We start from the raw sequence: 21,475 nt of genomic DNA, 5'->3' as shown, positions 1-21,475 counted from the left end.
GTGACCATTGAATAGCAGAAATATTCAGCTGTGTTTCTATGCTACAAATATCTCGTAAGCTTGTTTTTGGTGTTTTTGTAAGATATTCACATATTAATTTATACCATTTGGCAGCCTGATGACCCTGAAAATCCACTTAGAAACATATGGCTGGCAGACTGTGTTGACTTACCAAAGTACGCCATTAAGGGAACCCTTTCTGAATGGCTTGTTTTAACTGCATCCACTTAAAACCTTGAGTTTTTGAAATATTAAACAATTGTTGTAATTGAATTAAAGAGGCCAAATTATCATCCGTAATGGCATCATTTAAGGTTTGAATGCCTGCTTTTAGCCAATGTTTCCAAAGGATCTTTGAATTGCCTATCATGATCTTGGAGCTTAACCAAAGGGACAGGCAATTTGTTTTCTGTATCTGGATTGGAGTTAAACGATCAATAAATTTTAACGTAGTCCAGGTTGAATGAAAAATAATATTGTCCTTATAAATTCTAGGAAGCCTGATACTCAAGATATGTTTTAAATGAAGTGGATTCATCAATATAAATATCCTCATTTATTAATATATGAAGGAGATTAGGAATACATCTTTTAATATACCTCAATATTTCATAGTAGGTATTTTATCTTCATTTCAACAACTATTTCTCATCTCGTTCATTTCATTTATATATTATGGGATAAGACCTCAGCGGCTACTTCTGTACAGAATAAATCTATTGTACAGAATTTCCAACATAGCTAGCCTCCTCATTGGTCTATCCCCTACTCTTTCATCTAGGTAAACCTTTTAAACTTTAGATATTTTCATGGAGTGATTTAGTAAATAACTTAGCTTTTCCTTGCTTGTGCGTTTAAACGGGAGTTCAGGAAGGATCCAATACATACCCTGACGCAAGATAAAAGCTTGATGATACCTATAAAAATTTGGAAAATTTACCCCTCCCATCGATTTAGACTGTTGTAACGATACTAAGGCTATTCTAGGATTTTTACCAAGCATACAAATTTTGAAAGAATCCCATTTAATTTTTTGTAAAAAGATGATTGAAAATAAATTGGTATCATACTCATTTGGTAACAAACTACAGGCAAAATCATCATTTTCAAAGTTTGGACTCTCCCCCACCAGAAAAAATGTAGTGGATTCCATTGCTCACACATTTCTTTGACCTTCAACAGTAAGGATCTTTCATTTACCAACATGGTATCTTCCAGAGTTTTTTGTATCATTACTCTTAAATATTTTTTACCCTCTTCCTTCCAAAGAAACGGAATGAACATTCAAAGGAAGAAACTCTGATTTACTCCAATTTATCTTGTACCCAGAAAATTTTCCAAAATGGTCTATCAATTGTAATAAATACAGGATAGTTAATTCAGGATTCACTAAATGAAGCAATATATCATCTGCATAAGCCGAAACTTTATAGCTTCGACCTACATATGGTATTCCCTGTATCTCCTCTGCCTGCCGAATAGCTAACAAGGGTTCCAAAGCAATATCAAAGAGCAGAGGAGATAAGGTTATCCCTGTCGAACTCCCCTCTCTAAACAAAATCGCTCAGAAAATGTATTATTTATATAAAGTCTAGCTGAGGGGGAACTATACAAGGCTTGAATCATCCGAATAAATCCAGAACCTATGAGGCAACAGTATATTTTGAAAGGATTTGAACAACTCCACAGTATATCCATCACCACCCGGAGCGGATCCTGCTCTAAGAGACTTCAATGCTGATTGGAGTTCTGAAAAAAATATAGGCGCATCAAGAGATTCCTTTACACGCTCTGGAATTTTGGGCCCAAGAATAGACTGTAAAAATTCTCATCCTTTATTCTCGTTATTGAAATTTAGCTCAGAAGAATATAAAGCTTTATAATATTTCCTAAATTGGTATAAAACATCAGATATATTGGTATAAACTTTGCCTTTTTTATCTTTAATGGCCATAATCTTTTCTCTCCGCTTCTTAAGATAATTCGCCAATACTCTTCCTACTTTATTTGAATTTCCATAATACACTGCTTGCTGAAGAAAAAATCTTTCCTAGCCAATTGTGTACAAATAGAATTATATTTGTATTTAGCTTTCACCAAGGCATTTAAAATTACTTGATCCCATTGTAAAGCTAATTTGGATTCTAAATCAGTGATGGTCATTTCTAAATTTGAAAACTCAAGTCTTAAGTAATTTCCTAATATGAGCTGAATAGGCTATAATCTGTCCTCTTAAGGTTGCCTTAAAGGCATTCAATAGAGTTTCCAAAGATATCTCATCAGAAGTATTAAACTGAAAAAAACTATTATTTTTATTTGAATTTCCTCAAGAAATTTTGAGTCAGCAAGCAGTGCATTATTGAATCTCCAAACAAGTCTCTGGGAGTCTTCATTAGTAAATTGATAATTAATCCAAATACCTGCATGATCCGTGGCAATAAAAGGATCTATGTTAGCATTTGCAACCTGATGAATTAAATGATTTGATGCCAAAAATAATCTATTCTTGAGAATGACTTATGTACTTGGAAACAAAATGTAAACTCTTGAGCATTAGGATGAAGAATCCATCTTTTAAACCACAAGTGTTAATAAGATTATCCAAACCCAAAGATTTCAGTTGTCTACTTGGTTGTTTATCCATATATGAATCCACTACAGCATTGAAGTCTCCAGCTACAATTAAATCAGGCATAGCAAGTGAAAGAATTACTTGTTGGAGTCCGCCTGTTTTGTATTAGGTGCATAAATATTGAAAAGCATCAGGGTTTCATTTCCTGTAGTCATATTAGCATAAAGCCATCTACCCATTGGATCAATATATAAGTCATCAAAAGTAGCAGATATCTTCTTATTTACCAGAATTGCCACTCCTGCTTTTTTCCCCATTGCTGGAGCAAAAAAACAATGTTTGATCGAGCCAGCCACCCTCAAGCTTAGTAAATTCTACTGCCGACAGATGAGTCTCTTGTAAAAAAGAGGCATAGAGGGATATGGGTGACTAAAATTACGCCAGATATACACTTGGCTGGGACTCCGCGTGTGCGGATCACCGGACTTGATGGACCGAAGGTCTGATCTGGAGATGGCAGTTCTTATATGTCAGCTTGTTGTTTTTTCAGAAAAGTAAGATTTTTTTTCCATCTTGATGGGATGACTGAGCCCATTAACATTCAATGAACAAAATTTTAAAGCCATTTTGTTTTATATATATATATATATACTAGTGTTTAAGCCCGTTACATTAACGGGTGCTAGAATATATGCCTGTCTGTCTTTATTTATGTCTCTCTCCCTGCTCCTGTCTCTTTCTTCCTTTCTTTCTGTCTCTCTCCCTCCTGCTATTTTTCTCTCTCTCTCCCTGGCACCCTTTGTCTGTCTGTCTGTCTCTCTGGTCCCCTGTCTGTCTTTATTTCTGTCTCTCTCTCTCCCTGGCCTCCTTTGTCTGTCTGTATTTCTTTCTGTCTCTCCTCCCCCCCCCCACTTTCCTTTGCAGAAGCAGCAGCGCTATTTCCCTCCCCCTCCAGGTCCCTGTGAAGTAGTAGCAGCATTTTCCACCACTCCCTTCTCCCCCCCCACTTTCCTTTGCAGAAGCAGCAGCGGTATTTCCCTTCCCCTCCAGGTCCCTGTGAAGCAATTCCCTTCTCTTACTGTGAGCTGTCCTGCTCCATTTGGCCCCTCCCTTCTCTTAATGCGATCTGGCCTGCTCCGTTCGGCCCCTCCCCCTTCCCTTCCTGCGGGCTGGCCTGCTGCGGCCGAAGGTTTTTGTTTCAAGTTTTAAAAGTGCCGGCAGCAGCTCCTCTCATGATGCTGATCCTCCTGTAAAGAGCAGCTTGCGATGTTGGCCGGCTTTAGCGAACCTCGCAGGCCGCTCTCCAGCCTCAGTAGCACGTTCTCTCTGACGCACGGGATTGCATCAGAGGGAACGTGCTACCGAGTTGGAGAGCGGCCTGCGAGGTTTGCTAAAGCCGGCCAACATCGCAGGCTGCTCTTTACAGGAGGTTCAGCAGCAGCGGCGGCAGTGGCGAGTGAGGGCCGAGGTGTGTTCGCTGCCGAGGACGCGGGCAGGGAGAGAGCTTGCCTGGCTTCCAGGGTGAGTGAGGGCAGGAGGAGGGGAGTGGCCAGAATGTTCCCTGCCGCTGGGTTGGCTGCCACGGATCACACACCACAGCGGCAGGGAACACGAAATCCTAAGTGCGCATGTGCGCTTAGGGTTTTATTATATAGGATATATATATATATATATATTTATTTGGGACTGGAAACTTAATATCATTCCCACAAAATTTAAAAATAAATCTTCCACACACATCCAGGACCCCAGTCTAACATTACCCTCATATCCTCCCATACTCCGACCCTTAAAATAACAAAAAGGCTTGGGTGCACGCATTTAGACCAGCGATTTCCGTCTTCCCCCTAAGCACCAAAAATCCTTCCCTAAATTTTCCCGCTTAACCTTGCATTTCTTAGCATTAAATTTTAACTGCTAAATTTCAGATCATTCTTCAAGCTTCTCGCTATGTTATAATAAATTCAGATAAGACAATGAATTATAATCCTATAATAATAATTTGTAACCACAATACAATTCAATTTTGAAGTAAATTATTAATTCATATTGAATATTAGCTGAACAGTATGTAGAACTTCTTATCTTTAGAAGCCTCAATCAAGATAAGCAAGTCCAAAGAATTCATTTAGACCCTCTAATAGTTTAAATGAGTTAAAAACATCAAACCATTAGGAGGATCTAGAAACCAAGAACAATTTACTAGAAATTACCAGCAACTAAACAGAATATACTGAATTCCCTGAAGACATTACTCTATAGGTAAAATCATACACAATCTACAACAGTTTACACAATTGAATAATTAGATAAATAAAAAACTGAAATTACAGAAGTATTATCTCTAATGATTTGACTACAAGGGCAGGAGCATTTTTGTATTTGGCCCTTTCCCTGTGGAATTCTCTCCCAAAGACATTGTGAGAGGAGGGGTCATTAAAGTACTTCAAAATGTTTGTTAAAAGCCTACTATTTTATTGTACCATTTGGAGTCAATCCTCCCTAAGTGGATGACTGGTCTTCAGTGCCTTTTCATTTTTATTTATTATACACATCACTGAATTTAAATAATTTCTCTAATTCCTTTTTTATTTTTATTCTGTGTATTATGTGATTTCCTATCAAGGTTTTGGAGTTCTTTTCCTGTTTTAATGTTTCGTATTGTTCACTACTGTGTTCTTGCATAAAGTTAAGCAGTATAGCAAATTAAATAAACTATAAGAGGTCCTTTTACTAAAGCTTAGCACACTAAGGCCCAGATTCACTAAAGATAGCAATTCAATCGCTATTGGCTGATTTTAAAACAGCGATTGATTCACTCTCGTTTTTGCATGCAAATAATTTGCATGGAGGTGCAAATCATTTGCATACAAACTCCCGACTCAATCGCTCAGTAAGCGACTGAGTTGGAGCAGAGCCCTGAAAGTTGTGACAAAAGAAGCAGCCTCCTGTCACTGCTGCCAGGGCTTCTGCCGTTTTTGTGTGTGTGTATGGGGGGGTGGGTTAATCGGGCAGATATTTTGCATGTATTACACATGCAAAATAACTGCCCGATTAAAAAAAAAAAAAAAAAGAAAGAAATAAAAAGCCCCCTCCCTGAACCAAAATGCCCGCCGCCATTGCAAAAAAAATGGCAAGAGGGATACCAACTCCCTCCTGCCATCGGGCCCACTTCCGACTGCCTCCCCCCCAAAAAATGAACGCCCCCTCCCCGTTCCTCTTCCCCCCTCCCCGTACCTGTTTGGGTGCTCAGTCCCTCCTGCTCCGTATGGCTCCAGCGACAACCAGTCTTCGGGAGCAGGAGGAACCGCAAAGTCCTCTTGCTCCTCCCTGGGACCGCGACGCAATGGCGGCCTTAGGCTCCCACCCTGGTGCATCTACTTCAACTAAATGCCATAGAAGTAGTTCCCCTTCTCAGAGAAATCAAGGGTTCTACTCCAGGTATTTCCTAATTCCAAATAAGACGGGAGGTCTTTGTCTAATTCTTAACATCAAAGCCTTAAAAAAATATTTAGTGAAAAAAGTTTTGCTTGTTATCTTTAGGGACCCTTCATCAGCACTTCCAGTACAAAGTTCTGCCATTTGGTCCAGCTTCTTCTCCAAGAGTATTCACCAAGTGCCTTGTGGTGGTGGCAGCAACCCTACGTACCCACAGGTTTCAAGTGTTTCCATATCTGGAACAAGCTCCATCTCTTCAAGCAATGCACTCGGCAACACATATGACTAATTTTTCTCCAGCTTCTAGGGTTTGAAGTCAACTTCCTCAAATCGCAACTTCAACATTCTCAACTGCTGCAATTCATAGCAGCCCTACTCAACACCACTCTTCTACAGGCCTTTCTACCTCAGCAAAGACAAGACATCTTACTTCATCTTTGCAGTCATGTCTCCACTCTACAAACCATCTCAGCAAGGCAAATGATGCAACACATAGGTCACATGGCATCCACAGTTCATATCATCCCCTTCACATGACTTCATCTCAGATCAGCTCTTAATGGTCTCAAGCCCTCAATCCATTATCCCAATGGATCACAGTCACCTCGCCTCTTTGCCAATCTCTCCGTGGTACATGAATCAGACAAACCTCTCCAGAGGTTTGTTTCACATCCCCCCACAACAGATAGTGCTCACAAGGGACACATCCACGTAGGCTTAGGAAGCCCACCTGGATGGTCTCAGGACATAAGGTTGGTGGTCTGCTCAAGAAAAGACATTCCTGTCAGAGCTGTGAGCAGTCACAATGCTCTAAAAACCTTTCAGGAGCATCTTTCCAACCAAGTCCTTGTTTGAATAGACAATCAGGTAGTGATTTTATCGGGTAGGGGAATGGTGGCTCGGGGGGGGGGGAATGCAATTGTCAGCTTTTTTAATGGGACAGATGGTGCATGTTTTAAGTCTGTCCCATTAAAAGCAGAAGCCTTAACAGAAGTGACAGAAGGCTGCTTCTCCTGTCACTACTGTCAGGGCTCTGCGCATGTTGGTGGGTTTGCATGCAAATGATTTGCATCTGTTTGAAAATCGGCCAGAGAATCGGCCAACAGCGATTGAGTTGCTATCTTTAGTGAATCTAGCCCTAAGTCAGACAGGACTTCACCTCAACTGTTAATCTCTTTTGACCCTAATAGATGGGCTTGCCTATAACAAAGAAAACTATTTCCACATGGTTAGTGACTTGTATTTCTTTCTGCTATGCTCAGGCTGGGCTGCAGCTCGAGGGATGTGTTACAGCATCAATGGCCTTTTTTCGTTACATTACTATTGAAGATATTTGCAAAGCAGCTACTTGGTCCTCAATTCACATCTCACTACTGTCTAGAATCTTATTCCAGGATTACAGAATCGTATTCCAGTTATTACAGATTGTATTTTCTTCTTAATAGCCAACTCTCCTTCCATCCCATTACAGCAAACTAGGGAGTTCCGCAGGTGAGAATATGCTGCCTGTTTGTCCTAGGATAAAGCACAGTTACTTTCAGTAACAGGTGTTATCCGGGAACAGCAGGCAAATAGTCTCACATCCCTCCCACCTACTCTGGTTAGCTTCTTAGCTTGCTTATGGAACTGAGGTACCGTGAGCCAACGTTGAGCTGGAAGGCACTCACGCATGCGTGGTGCAGGCAGTCACGAAGTTTCTAAAAACTTAAAGTGGCAATGCACTTTTGACACTGTCCATACCATGCTCCGTGGATGAAGTCACCCACATGTGAGAATATCTGCCTGCTGTCCCCAGATAACACCTTTTATGGTAAGTAACAGTGCTTTTCAGCTCTTCCCCTCTCTTCCGTCCATGTGCACCATTTCCTTCTTCCCTCTGCCCCTCCCATTCAGCATCTCTCCTTTCTCCCTCCCTCCCCACCCACCCCTGGTTCTACCAAATGATCTCCTCACCCAGTTCCAAAGCATCCTTCACTACGAAAACTTCAGGTCACCGGTATGGATGCAATTCTCTTGCACTGCCCACAGCCTCCTCTGCACTGTTCCTTTGCTGCCAGTCATCGGAGGGGTAAGAGAGACAGCAGTGCCAGTCATCGGAGGGGTATGAGATACACAGTGCCGGTCATTGAAAGGGGGAGGAAGACAGCAGTACCGGTCATCGAAGGGGGGTTCGGGGGAAGAGACAGCAGTGCCGGTCATCAGAGGAGGGTGTAGATAGCAGTGCCAGTCATCGAAGGGGTGGGAGATAGCAGTGCCAGTCATCGGAAGGTGATAGATGATAGCAGTGTTGATCATCGGGTGGGGAGAGGAGGAAAAAAGCATCATCAAAAAGGAGGCTCAAATATAAACCAAGGCCCCCATTTTGGGCCATTTTTTAGCCCAAAAATCTGTTTATATTCGAGTATATATGGTAGCATATTTTACTATTCGGCCGAATACAAATAATGAAAAATATTACTCAGCCGAATATGAAACTGAATACAAATAATGGACATTGAGCTTTAACATAATAAAAAAAAGAAATGATGTGAAATCAGAGATCAAGTGTTTATTTCAGTAGGATATAGCACAGTAGAGCCCCAGAATATCATTGTTCACGGCCAAATCAAATCGAATACGAATATTAGGTACAGTCCTACCTTTTTACCCTCACCTAGCTTAACATTTGTTTTTATCTGTTTTCCCACTCTGAGGGGACTTAAATCCTCACCTCTTTTTTCACATCCTTTGCCTCGCTCTCTCCATCACTGCCTCGGCGTCCCTCCGGCGTCTCCCCATCACTGTAAGGAAGTGAGAATAGTTTACAACAAGATCTGAAACAGCACCAGTTCAAATGCTTCAAACAGCAGCTCCCCCCATTTCTCCAAACTGCCACATCCTCTCTATTCTTGGCCTGTTTATTCCCCATAAATTTTACTTTTGATGCACCTATACATGTTAGTTTAAGATGCTTCTTAAATGCAGGTGGTGAGGGTACTGAGCATAATTTATTGAATTAAAAATATATTTTTAAACACTAGGAGCTTGTTGTATGATAGTATATTGTAGAAATAAAAGGTTACATTTTATATTACAGTCAGATCCCATGTATTAAAAAAATACTCGATCCCTGTCTCTCTACAACATGCTTATGAAAAAGGACAAACTAAGCTTATTAATAGAAACATGAATCAACTGAGGTTTACTGATGTCTGGAGGAGGATTTTATGATTTTTAAGTCTTTGAGATGTGACAGGGGTTCATCAACTTCTGATCGCCTTTACTTCTCTATTATTTTTTTTGAAGGATAATTCAGAATACAGCTAAGAGATGGAGGTTAAGGAGCAGGGATGGTATGCATCTATCAAAGAAGGGAAGAAGCATCTTAAGCAGCAGATTGGCTAACCTAGCGAAGAGGGCTTTAAACTAGAATTGTTAGGGCAGGGTGATCAAAGCCTTCAGGTAAGTGAATCACTAAATTCCTCTACACAAATGGGAAAACGGGGCAATGTCTGGAAAGCATATATACTAATGCTCGAAACAAGGTTCTGGACCTAGAGGCTCTGATGGAAGAGGCGGAATTGGATTCAGTGGCTATCACAGAGACATGGTTTACAGAGAACCATGACTGGGATATAGTTATACGGGGCTATAATCTGTTCAGGAAAGACAGGTAAGAAGAAAAGGAGTGGGAGTGGCGTTATATGTTAAAAGATCATATTAAAGCCACACGATTGCAGGACCTACAGTGTAATGAAGAGGCACTGTGGGTCAATTTGGAAAGAGGGAATGGAAAATGTATTTACATTGGTGTGATATACAAGCCTCCTTCACAGACAGAACTGGACAAAGATTTAATAATATGCCACACTTTCACAAAAATGATAAAGAGGTCACAGACAGTGTTCCCTCTAAGCGGGCGGGTGTTGTGAGCAAACTTTTTTCACTGTGAGCTAAAAATATCGGGCGCCAGCAAGTTATGAGCCAAATAAATATGTTGCTTTCTACCACAGAACTTCCTTACGTTTGTATGGAATCTATCCCCTTTCAACTTTAGAGAGTGCCCTCTCGTTCTCCCTGCCTTAGCTACTAAGTCTATTCCCTTCAGTACCTTGAATGTTTCTATCATGTCCCCTCTCAATCTCCTCTGCTCAAGGGAGAAGAGGCCCAGTTTCTCTAATCTTTCGCTGTACGGCAACTCCTCCAGCCCCTTAACCATTTTAGTTGCTCTTCTCTGGATCCTTTCGAGTAGTACCGTGTCCTTCTTAAAGTACCAGTGCTGGACGCAGTACTCCAGGTGAGGGCGTACCATGGCCCGGTACAGCAGCATGATAACCTTCTCTGTCTCTTCAGTCCAGCATCTGCCCCTTCCATTCACTGTCTGTCTTTCCCTGCCATCTCTCCTCCTGCCCCCCCCCACCCCCCAATTTGGTCTAGCATCCATCATCTTCCTTCTGTTCCCCTCATGGTCTGGCATCTCTATCCTTCCCTCCCCCTGTGGTTTTTAGCATATCTCTCTTCTCATTTCCTCCACTCAGATCTGATCATTCTCTGCTCTCTCTTCCCTTTTCTTCTCTGGTCTTCCTTCTCTATTTTCTGCCTCCATCTAAATTAAATTCTTTCTTACTATTTAGTCCCGTTTCCCTCTTTTCACTGTGTCTACACACAGCTTGTCACCCCTTTCCCTCACCCCTCCATTATCTTACTATTTTCTTCCCCCTTTATTTATCTCCTCCTTCCATCCAGTATGTGTTCTTTCCCCACTTCCATTCAGCATCTGCTCTCCCTTCTCAACTGACATCCATCTGCCTTCTGCTCTCTCTCCCTTCTTCTCACTTCCATCATCTGTCCCCTTCTCTCTCTCTCTCATCTCCTCCATTCCATCATCTGCCCCTTCTCTCTCTCTCTCTCTCTCCCCCCCCCCCCAACTTCCATCATCTGCCCCCCTTCCCCTCACCTTTGTGGGTCACTTTCTTTCCCCTGAGGGTGGCTCATGTCACAGGGGAAGCTTTGGCCGAGCAGAACCGCTTGATTGACAGTGGAACTTACTTGATTGATGTCGATGCTGGGGCCCGTTGCCGTTTGAAGGAAAAAAAAAAAAGGTGGAAAAAAGGAACCTGTAAAGGCGAGAGGAAGGGAAACCTCCAGGACAGCTGCTTTTTGCCCTCCTTCAGCGGCCCAAGAGTTCAGACCAGCAGCGGCAGCTCTGTATGCTTTTAACTTCGGCACAGAGCTGCCCCTAATCAATAGTTTAGCGCGGTTTCATGAGGCAGCCTCGGGGCCTTTGATAGCCGGCCCGCTTCGATGATGCGATGTGGGCCGGCCTAGCAAAGGCCCCGAGGCTGCCTTATGAAACCGCGCTAAACTATTGATTAGGGGCAGCTCTGTGCCGAAGTTAAAAGCATACACAGCTGCCGCTGCTGGTCTGGAGGTGCGGAGACAAGGCAGGAGGCAAACGCGGTGGAAGGCAGGAGTCCCGGCGAAGGCAGGAGTCCCGGCACAGCGACTGCAACAGGAAGTTGCAAGTCAGCTGACGCCGGCCTTTCGTTGCGGCGGGGACCGAATCCTTCGCGGACCGGCAAGATTTTGTTTGCGGACCGGCGGTTGAAGAACTGTGCTCTACACTGTGTGCGCTGTGACGAGAAACATGTGCGCTGCGAGGTAATATTTTGTGCGCCAGCGCACCCCAGTGCAGCTTAGCGGGAACACTGGTCACAGATAAGTGTAGGCAGTACTGCTTCAGTTTAAGAGGGTGTATATTTCAAATAATGGAGGAAAAAGCCTCAGACAAATGCCCTCCCACCACCACAATGGTGGATAACGGTGGTTGGGTGGTAACTTCATTGGCAGAAAACCTCCATTGCACTCCCTGTTGAAAAACTATAAGCAGGGCTGTCTATGCAATTGATAGATGAAAAACTTTCAACTTATCTCTAATGATCGGTACACCCCCTTAAACTGAAGCAGTACTGCCTACATTTATCTGTGACCTCTTTATCATTTTTGTGAAAGTGTGGCACATTATATTATTGATATTTCACATATCCGAGTTTCTTTTGCAAAGATTTAATAATAAACATTTAGAATATAGTTGTAAAAGGGGAAGTATTACTAATAGGTGATTTTAACATGCCAAATATTGATTGGGGTATATTTACTGCGGAGTCTTCTAGAAGTAGGGAGATCCTGGATTCTCTACAAGGAGAGCTGTTCCAGCAGTTGATAATGGAACCCACGCGAAATGGGGCCATAGTACTTACAAGTGGGGAAAATGTTTCTGATGTTACAGTGGATGATCATCTGGCATCCAGTGATCACCACATGGTGTTGTTTAAGACAGGTGTAGAAAGGGCTCATTCAAAAGTAAAGGTTCTAGACCAGGGGTGTCAAAGTCCCTCCTCGAGGGCTGCAATCCAGTCGGGTTTTCAGGATTTCCCCAATGAATATGCATGAGATCTATTAGCATACAATGAAAACAGTGCATGCAAATAGATCTCATGCATATTCATTGGGGAAATCATGAAAACCCAACTGGATTGCGGCCCTCGAGGAGGGACTTTGACACCCCTGTTCTAGACTTTAAAAAAAAACAAATCTAACTTTGTTCTGATAGGTGATTACATCAAGGAACTGTCTGAATGGGAACATCTGGAAGTAGGAATGCAGTGGCAAAACTAAAAGGAGCTATTGTATGGACAACAAACCATTTTGTAAGGAAGAGGAAGAAGAAAAGAGGGCCGCTTTGGCTCTCAAAGTAGTAACTGAGAAGGTAAGAAAAAAGACGTTAGCTTTTATAAACTATAAAAGATTGCAGAAAGAGGAAGACAGGCAAAATATCTGGAAAAGTTAAGAGATTGGTTGAGTAGTCAGGAAAGCAAAGATGCAAATGGAAGAAAAAAATAGCTAACATTGTAAAATGGGGGAACAAAACATTTTTAGATATATTAATGATAGGAAGAAGTGCAAAAGTAGCATTGTGAGACTCAAAAGTGAAGGGGAAAACTATGTAGAAGTTGGTGAAGATAAGGCTGAATTGCTTAACAAATATTTCTGTTCTTTGTTCACAGCTGAAACACTGGGAGTGGGACTGCACAGGGGCATAGCGAGGCAGGTTGTTGCCCAGAGCATTGGTGCTTGGCAACGCTGCACAGTGCACCCCCACACACACACACAGACTCTTTCCTGCCCCCCCCAACTCTTTCAGTACCTCCACACCCTCCGAAAACCTCTTGAAATGTTCGCCAGTGCGAGCATCTTCCACCCACTGCTTGCAATGGCATCGGCTCCCTTCTAACATCATGTCCTGGTCCCACGACCAGGAAGTAACATCATAAGGGAGCAAACGCCGGCGCAAGTAGAAGATGCTCCTCGAGCTGGCGAACATTTAAAGAGATATATAGGGAGGCAGAGAAGAGGAGAGGCACTGGCGCCCCTCTGTGATGAAGGCATCTAGGGCAATCCACCCCCCCACTCAACTTTACCATGGCACTGTGACCACAGAAGACAAAAATATATAGGACTGGAGGTGTGGTAGACCTTGATTGATTTTCAGAGGATTGTGTTCATGAGGAGCTAGCTAAACATGGACAAACGATGGGGCCAGATGGTGTACGTCCAATGGTACTGAAGGAACTTAGAAAGTTCTGGCAGATCCGCTAACTGACCTTTCCAATGCTTCTCTAGAGTCAGGAGTAGAGCCGAAGGACTGAAGAAGGGTGGATGAGGTTCCTCTCCAGATAGGCAATTAACAAATAAACTGAGTGCCTTCGGTATGGGCCACAAACTGATGGACTGGGTCAGGAAAGGTGGGACGGACTGGGTCGAGTGGAAGGTGACAGAGGGCAGTGGTCAATGGAGATCACTGAGGAAAGGAATGTTACCAGTGTGTGCTTCAAGGTTCAGTACTTGGGCCTGTTCTTAACTGACGTTGCTGAAGGGCTGTCAGGTAAGATTTGCCTCTTTATGGATGATACCAAAAAGCACAGTTACTTACCGTAACAGTTATTATCCAGGGACAGCAGGCAGATATTCTCAACATGTGGGTGACGTCACCAACAGAGCCCCGCAGAGGACAGCCTCGCTTGAAGATCTTTCAAGAGCTTATGAGTGCTGCACCGCGCATGCGTGAGTGCCTTCCCGCCTGAGTTAGGGCACGCGTCTCCTGTGAGGTACCTCAGTTCAGATAACTAGCTAAGAAGCCAACCAGGGGAGGTGGGTGGGTTGTGAGAATATCTGCCTGCAGTCCCTGGATAACAACTGTTACGGTAAGTAACTGTGCTTTATCCCAGGACAAGCAGGCAGCATAGTCTCAACATGTGGGTGACCTCCAAGCTAAGCGTAATGGGAGCAAGAGTTGGCAAATTAAGAAAACAAATTTTGTAAAACGGACTAGCCAAAATGGCCGTCCCTTCTAGAGAAAGTATCCAGACAATAATGAGAGGTGAAAGTATGTACCGAGGACCAAGTGGCAGCCTTGCAGATTTCCTCAATAGGAGTTGATCTGAGGAAAGCTACAGATGCCGCCATTGCTCTAACTTTGTGGCCTGTAATTCGACCCTGCAGAGGGAGACCAGCCTGAGCGTAGCAGAAGGAGATGCAAGCAGCCATCCAGTTGGATATGGTTCGAGGATGCCCCAACTTATTTGGATCGAAGGAGATAAAAAGTTGTGGGGCTGTTCTGTGAGGTTGAGTGCGTTGCAAGTAGAAAGCCAAGGCATGTTTACAGTCCAAAGTATGAAGCGCAACTTCTCCAGGGTGAGAATGAGGCTTTGGAAAAAATACTGGAAGAACCATAGATTGATTAATATGAAATTCTGAGACAACTTTAGGCAAGAATTTGGGATGAATGTGGAGGACCACCTTGTTATGGTGGAAAACTGTGAAAGGTGGATCTGCAACTAAGGCTTGTAACTCACTGACTCTTCGAGCAGGCATGAGGGCAATGAGAAAGACGACTTTCCAAGTGAGATACTTGAGATGAGCCTTATCAGTTGATTCAAATAGAGGCTTCATCAAATGAGCCAGGACGACATTGAGATCCCAGACCACTGGAGGCGGTTTGAGTAGTGGGTTAACATTGAAAAGTCCTTTCATGAAGCGGGAAACCACAGGATGTGCAAACAGAGGTTTCCCCTCAAGAGGCTGATGGAAAGCAGTAATCGCACTAAGATGGACTCGGAGAGATGTAGACTTGAGGCCCAAGTGTGATAAGTGAAGTAAATAATCCAAAACTGAAGACAAGGAGGTAGATATTGGCTCCATGTTGCGAGAGGAAGAGAGTGGAAAAGCAAACCTCTGGAAAGATTGGAAGAGAGCATCCACCAATGGAGAGATTGTCTCAACAAAAGAGTTACTGTAATGGGTTGAGAGTGGGTCGGTAGCTTACTGCCACTGAGATGCCAGGGTCCACTGAGGTATACGAAGGTGAAGTCTGGCAAAAGGAGTCATGTGAACTGTAGAGGCCATGTGACCAAGTAGAATCATCATTTGTCTTGCTGAAATTGATGCGAGAGGGGACACTTGATGGCAAAGACGAATGAGAACATCTTGTCGTGGTTGAGGGAGGAACGCTCTGAGCCAGACAGTGTCCATAATGGCCCCAATGAATTGAAGATTTTGAGAGGGGTGCAACTGGGATTTTGGAAAATTGAGTTCGAACCCCAGACATTGGAGGAACATAATAGTCTGTCGGGTCGCTGCAATAACCCGTTGTAGAGAGGGGGCTTTGATGAGCCAGTCATCCAGGTATGGAAAAACTTGAAGACCCTGGGTACGGAGGGGCTGCAGCCACCACCACCAGACACTTCGTGAAAACTCTGGGGGATGAGGCGAATCCAAAAGGAAGAACTCTGTATTGTAGATGAAGATTCCTCACCCAAAATCTTAAATATCTACGAGAGGCTGGATGGACTGGGATATGAGTGTAAGCCTCTTTGAGATCCAGAGAGCATAACCAATCGCCTTGATCCATCAGGGGATACAAAGTTGGTGAAGAAAGCATCCAAAACTTCTCTTTGACTAGAAATTTGTTGAGGGCTCTGAGGTCCAGAATGGGTCGCAAATCCCCCATCTTCTTTGGGACTAGAAAATAATGGGAATAAAACCCTGTGTCCCATTGGTTTAAGGGAACCTCCTCGACCGCTCGAAGGCGAAGAGCCTGAGCTTCCTGAAGGAGAAAGGGAAGTTGCAACGAACTGGAAGGAAACTGTCTTGGAGGGAGATCTGGAGGTACTTGAAGAAAATGAAGTAAGAATCCCTCCTGAAGGATGTTGAGAACCCAGAAATCTGAGGTGATCAGCTCCCACTGGTGATAAAAATGGTGAAGTCGATCTCCAATAGACAGAAGAGAAAAGTCTGATGGAGGGAGGTTGGTATGCTCAGACTGAGCATGTCAAAATGACTGAGCTGGTTTAGCCGCAGCAGGAGTCTGAGGTTTCTGCTGTCTTTGCTGCTGTGGTGGATGTCTAGGCGGGGGACTGGAGAAAGCTGGCGTCGTTTTTTGAGGATAACGACGTGGTGGAGGCTTGTAAGGCCGAGCAGAAGGAGTCTTAGGCTTCGGCTGAATCAAGGAGGCAAAAGAGCACTCATGTTCAGAGAGACGCTTTGTAGCAGCCTCGATGGAATCATCAAAAAGTTCAGTCCCTTGGCAAGGCAAGTTCGCTAGATGATCCTGTAAATTAGGGGCCATGTCCACAACGCGGAGCCAAGCGAGGCGATGCATAGCCACCGCAAAGGCAGAAACTCTGGATGAGAGCTCAAAGGCATCGTACGTGGCTTATAACATGAAGAGTCAAAGTTGTGACAGAGTACGAATAATCTGTTTGAACTCAGGAAGACACTGCTCCTCAAGAGCCTGGAAAAACTTAGGCATTATTTTGAGGAAGTGATTAAAATAAGCAGTGAAAATGTAATTATAGTTGAGAGTTCTATTGGCCATCATGGAATTCTGATATAGCCTGTGGCCAAACTTGTCCATGGTACGGCCCTCCCAGCCTGGAGGGACTGCAGCGTAGATCTTAGATGGATGAGCTTTCTTTAATGGGTTGTATCCGGAGAAGCTTTGTTAGTCGGAAGCCCGACGTCCTAATGCCCTTGTACCGAACCATGGTGAGGCCTCATCTGGAGTACTGCGTACAATTCTGGAGGCCACATTACCAAAAAGATGTACTGAGAGTCGAGTCGGTACAGCGGATGGCCACCAGGATGGTCTCGGGGCTTAAAGATCTATCATACGAAGAAAGACTGAACGAATTGCAGCTATACTCTCTCGAAGAACGCAGGGAGAGAGGAGACATGATTGAGACGTTTAAGTATGTCACTGGTCGTATCGAGGGAGAAGATGATATTTTCCTTCTTAAAGGACCCTCCGCCACAAGAGGACACCCGCTGAAAATAAAGGGCGGGAAGTTTCATGGCGACACCAGGAAATACTTCTTCACCGAAAGAGTGGTTGACAGCTGGAACAAGCTCCCAGAGCAGGTGATCGAGGCCAGCAGCGTGTCGGATTTTAAGAACAGATGGGATGCTCATGTCGGATCTCTAGGAGGCAAAGGTCATCAGAGAGTGATTAAATAGGGGGGGTGGGTCAGCGGTGTGGGCAGACTCGATGGGCCTCGGCCTTTTTCTGCCGTCACTTTCTATGTTTCTATGTTTCTATATTCCACAACTAAGGACTGGTGAGATAATTGGAATTTCTCAAACCCCTTACAAGGGACGGTGCGATACCTGGATTCCAGTTTAGAAGGTATGGCCGTAATAGAGTAAGGAGTTTCCATATTCCTAAGGAAAGTTTGTTTTAAGACAGGAGTCATGGGAAGCCTCAAGGTCTTCTTGGGTGGATGAGGCAACTCCATGTCGGCCAAGTTCTCAGGAGTGTACTTAGAGTCAGAGTGGAGATCCAGCTGAAGAGCTTTCCCCATGTCAAAGACAAATCTCGCAAATGAGGCATACTTGGAGGTAGACGGTTCCTCAGGAGAAGGAGAGCGAGACCTAGGAGCCACAGAATAGGATGGAGAAGCCTCTCTGGAATATTGAGAAGGAGGCTCAGAGTCCAGCACCATGGTCACCGAGGAAACTCCACTACCTGTGATAGGAGGAGTCAGAGAGTGTTTACGCTTGAGAAACCTCGATGGTGAAGTCCCCGGGGTCCGAGGAACAGAGTGGGTCGAGGCAGGAGGAGAATATTAATCCATTCTTTTATAATATCAAAAATCGACTATTGTAACGCTTTATTTCTAAATATTACTAATAAGGAAAAAAGGAGATTACAGATAATCCAGAATACAGCCGTAAAATTAATTTATAATGCAAAAAAGTTTGACCATGTTTCCCCTCTCTTGATAGATGCGCATTGGTTGCCTATTGGTCACAGGATCATGTTTAAAATAATGTTTCTTATTTTTAAGACATTAGTATCTAATGAACCACAGTTCATTTCCAAATTATTAATTCCTTATAAACCAAAACGCTCACTGCGATCATCGGAACAAAATCTCCTTTCGGTACCCTCATTAAAGATTATTGGGACTAGAAGATTAGATATTTTTACAGTTATGGGCCCTCAATGGTGGAACACTTTACCACAGTATATTCGATCGGAACTAGATATTGTAAAATTTAAAACACTTTTAAAGACTTATTTATTTAAAGATGCCTACGATTTTTAAAATATAGTTTTGTTGTTTTTTTTTTTTCTTCTTTTCTTTTCTTAAATATTTTGAAATTTATCTCTTACATGGTGCTTTGGTTTTATATTACCCTTCCTATTGTTTTTTCCTTTTTTAACAATACCTGAATATTGTAACTTTTATCCCTATTCCTCAAACTCATGTATGTATTGTTTTAATTTTAAAATTTGAATTTATTCTGTAAGTTTCTTCTATTTAAAATGTAATATGTACATCGCCTAGAATCTGTTATAGGCGATTCATCAAAAACTGAATAAACTTGAAACTTGAGAAAGCTCCCTCGGAGGTGGTCTCGATGGAGGAGTCTTCGACCTGGACGGGCTTCGAGACCAAGCAGCAGGTGTAGAAGCTTTGCGAGACCGAGACTTATGTTTAGTTTTTGAAGGAGCCTCGACAGCCCTCGATAAACGAGGCATAGAAGACTCAGTACTGAGAGCCCTTTTGCTTGAGAGAAGACTCCTGACTCCGCTTGGAAGCAAGATGCATTGAATGCCTCGAGTAATGCCTCGGATCAAGGTTCAGGAGACTGTGCCCCAGGAGGAGGCGAAGAGTCACTGGTTGATAAGCGATGAGACTTTCGAGGCTTGCCTCGAGGTGCTTCGACAGGAGGCTCAGGCTGGCTCATAGGAAGTAGGGTCGAGGCCGGGACAAGTTGATCCATGACCGAGGAAATCTGAGTGGTCAAAATGGCTTTCAACATGTCCTCGAACATAGGCACCGAGACGAAAGGATCCGGTCTCAAAGGTGCAGCAGTGCACTCCAAAGAGGGCGACCTCGAGGATGAGTATTCCCTATGTTTGGAGTCACGCTTAGCTGGAGGTCTCGTAGAGGCTGGCAGGACCGTAGGCACGGCCTGGGATGCCTGAGACTCTGGAGGCTTCTTAGGAATGGTACCTGAAGGAGAAACAGGAGACTTACCCACAGATGAAGACTTAGAAGGGACTGCAGTCGAGGCCGAAGTTGTCGAGGCCTTGGTCGGGGCAACCATGGGTGTCGAGGTCAAGGAAGTCGAGGCTGTCCCCGAAGCCGAGGTCAAGACCCTCTCAGCAGACTGCTCATAGGGCCAAATAGTTGAAGAATTGTAGCACGGCGTTTGTGAAGGGCTCGAGGTTGAAGGGTAGCACAACGCGAACAAGTGTCGGGACAATGTTCGGGGCCCAGGCAAACAATACACCAACGATAAGGGTCGGTGATTGAAATAACCCTGCCGCACTGGCTACACTTTTTGAACCTGGTAAGAGGCCGGAACAAAGAAAAGAGAGAGACAGGCGAAGGAACGAGGTTCAGTGGCCTAGCCTAGGCCCAAAGGCCGCTGGCCGAAAAAAAGGCAAAATAAAAACCTTTGTTTTTAAAAAAAATTAAAAAAAGATAGCGAAGCTTGAAGAATGATCTGAAATTTAGCAGTTAAAACTTAATGCTAAGAAATGCAAGGTTTTGCATTTGGACTGCAAAAACTTGAGGGAGCCATACAGTTGAAGGGGTGAAGAACTTTTGTTCACGAAAGAGGAGCAGGTCTTGGGTTGATAGTATATGATGATCTTATGTTGACCAAACAGGTTGAAAAGGCGATGGTGAAAGCTTGAAGGATGCTAGGATGCATAGGTAGAGGTATGGCCAGTAAGAAAAAGGAGGTATTGACCCGTGTAAAAGCCTCTGGTAAGACCTCATTTAGAATACTGTATACAATTCTGGAGACAGCACCTTCAAAAAGATGTAAACAGGATGGAGTCGATCGAGAGAAAAGTTACTAAAATGGTGCATGGTCTTCGTCATAAGGCGTATGGGGACAAATTTAAATATCTCAATATGTATACTTTGAAGGAAAGGCAGGAGAGGGGAGATATGATAGATGTTTAAATACCTATTGTGGCAAAAATGCACATGAGCCAGGTCTCTTTCATTTGAAAAGAAGCTCCAGAATGAGAGGGCATAGGATGAAGTTAAGAAGGGATGAGTAATCTAAAGAAATACGTTTTTTTAACACAAAGGGTGGTAGATGTGTGGAATAGTCTCCTGGTAGAGGTGGTGGAGAATTGGTTGAATGCTCTCATGGATAAGAAAGTTGATAAAGTAATGAGAGTAAATAAAGGGGAAATAAGCCCGAGGGTATCCTAGCCTGATAATTAGAGATGCCAAGCTACAGACTATTTAAAAACTAAAAAGTTGAGAATCAAACCATTAGCTCCTGTTCAATATGGCTAAAACAGTCACAAGCATCTTCTTTATATAAATCTCAAGGGGAATAAAGCACATTAAATTTCTCTTTTTAACAAAAATGGCCCTCTCTCAAGTTGATGTCAACAAAAGCTTTGATGCTCCAATTTGCATATTAAAATTTCTTGAAACAATTAAGGGGTCCTTTTACTAAGCTACAACAAAAAGTGGACTTAGTGTACCGTTACACATGTCTTTCTCACATGTTAAAGCTATTTTTACCATAGCAGTAAAATGACCAATTTTCTATTTTTTGTATTAATGGCCATGCACTGCTGTCACCATTAGTGCGCAGCCATTAAATAATATTACTGCATAAGCATTTACCGCCACCCATTTTGTAGGTGGAAAGGGCTCATGAGGTAATCCTGTGCTAATCAGTTAATGTGCACTCATGTAGATGTACTGATTAGCACAGACATGCTCCCTTAACCAAAAACTAATTTTTAATGCGTGGGAAGCACTGGCAGATTTGGGAATTACCACAAGATGCTTGAGCACGTCCCATGATAAACCTTTTTAAGATGCTTACAGCAACTTAATAAAGAGACCCCTAAGTTTGTACCCAAGACAACAAGGGTACCAT

At 43.3% G+C, this 21,475-nt stretch overlaps 1 protein-coding gene across 5 annotated transcripts in view; it reads right to left on the bottom strand.

Moving 5' to 3' along the window:
* RCOR2 (REST corepressor 2) overlaps positions 1-21,475 on the bottom strand; it is a 95,265-nt gene that overhangs the window by 31,318 nt on the left and 42,472 nt on the right. For all 5 annotated transcript variants that reach the window (XM_033957018.1, XM_033957020.1, XM_033957019.1 and 2 more), the window contains exon 7: positions 8,721-8,790. In XM_033957018.1, coding sequence (XP_033812909.1) covers positions 8,721-8,790 — 70 coding nt within the window. The remainder of the gene's footprint in view (positions 1-8,720; positions 8,791-21,475) is intronic.

This window comes from Geotrypetes seraphini, chromosome 8 (genome assembly GCF_902459505.1).
Source record: "Geotrypetes seraphini chromosome 8, aGeoSer1.1, whole genome shotgun sequence".
NCBI classification, from domain to species: Eukaryota; Metazoa; Chordata; class Amphibia; order Gymnophiona; family Dermophiidae; genus Geotrypetes; species Geotrypetes seraphini.
Note: the sequence above shows the minus strand (reverse complement) of the source record. Positions and strands in the feature narration are given on the sequence as shown.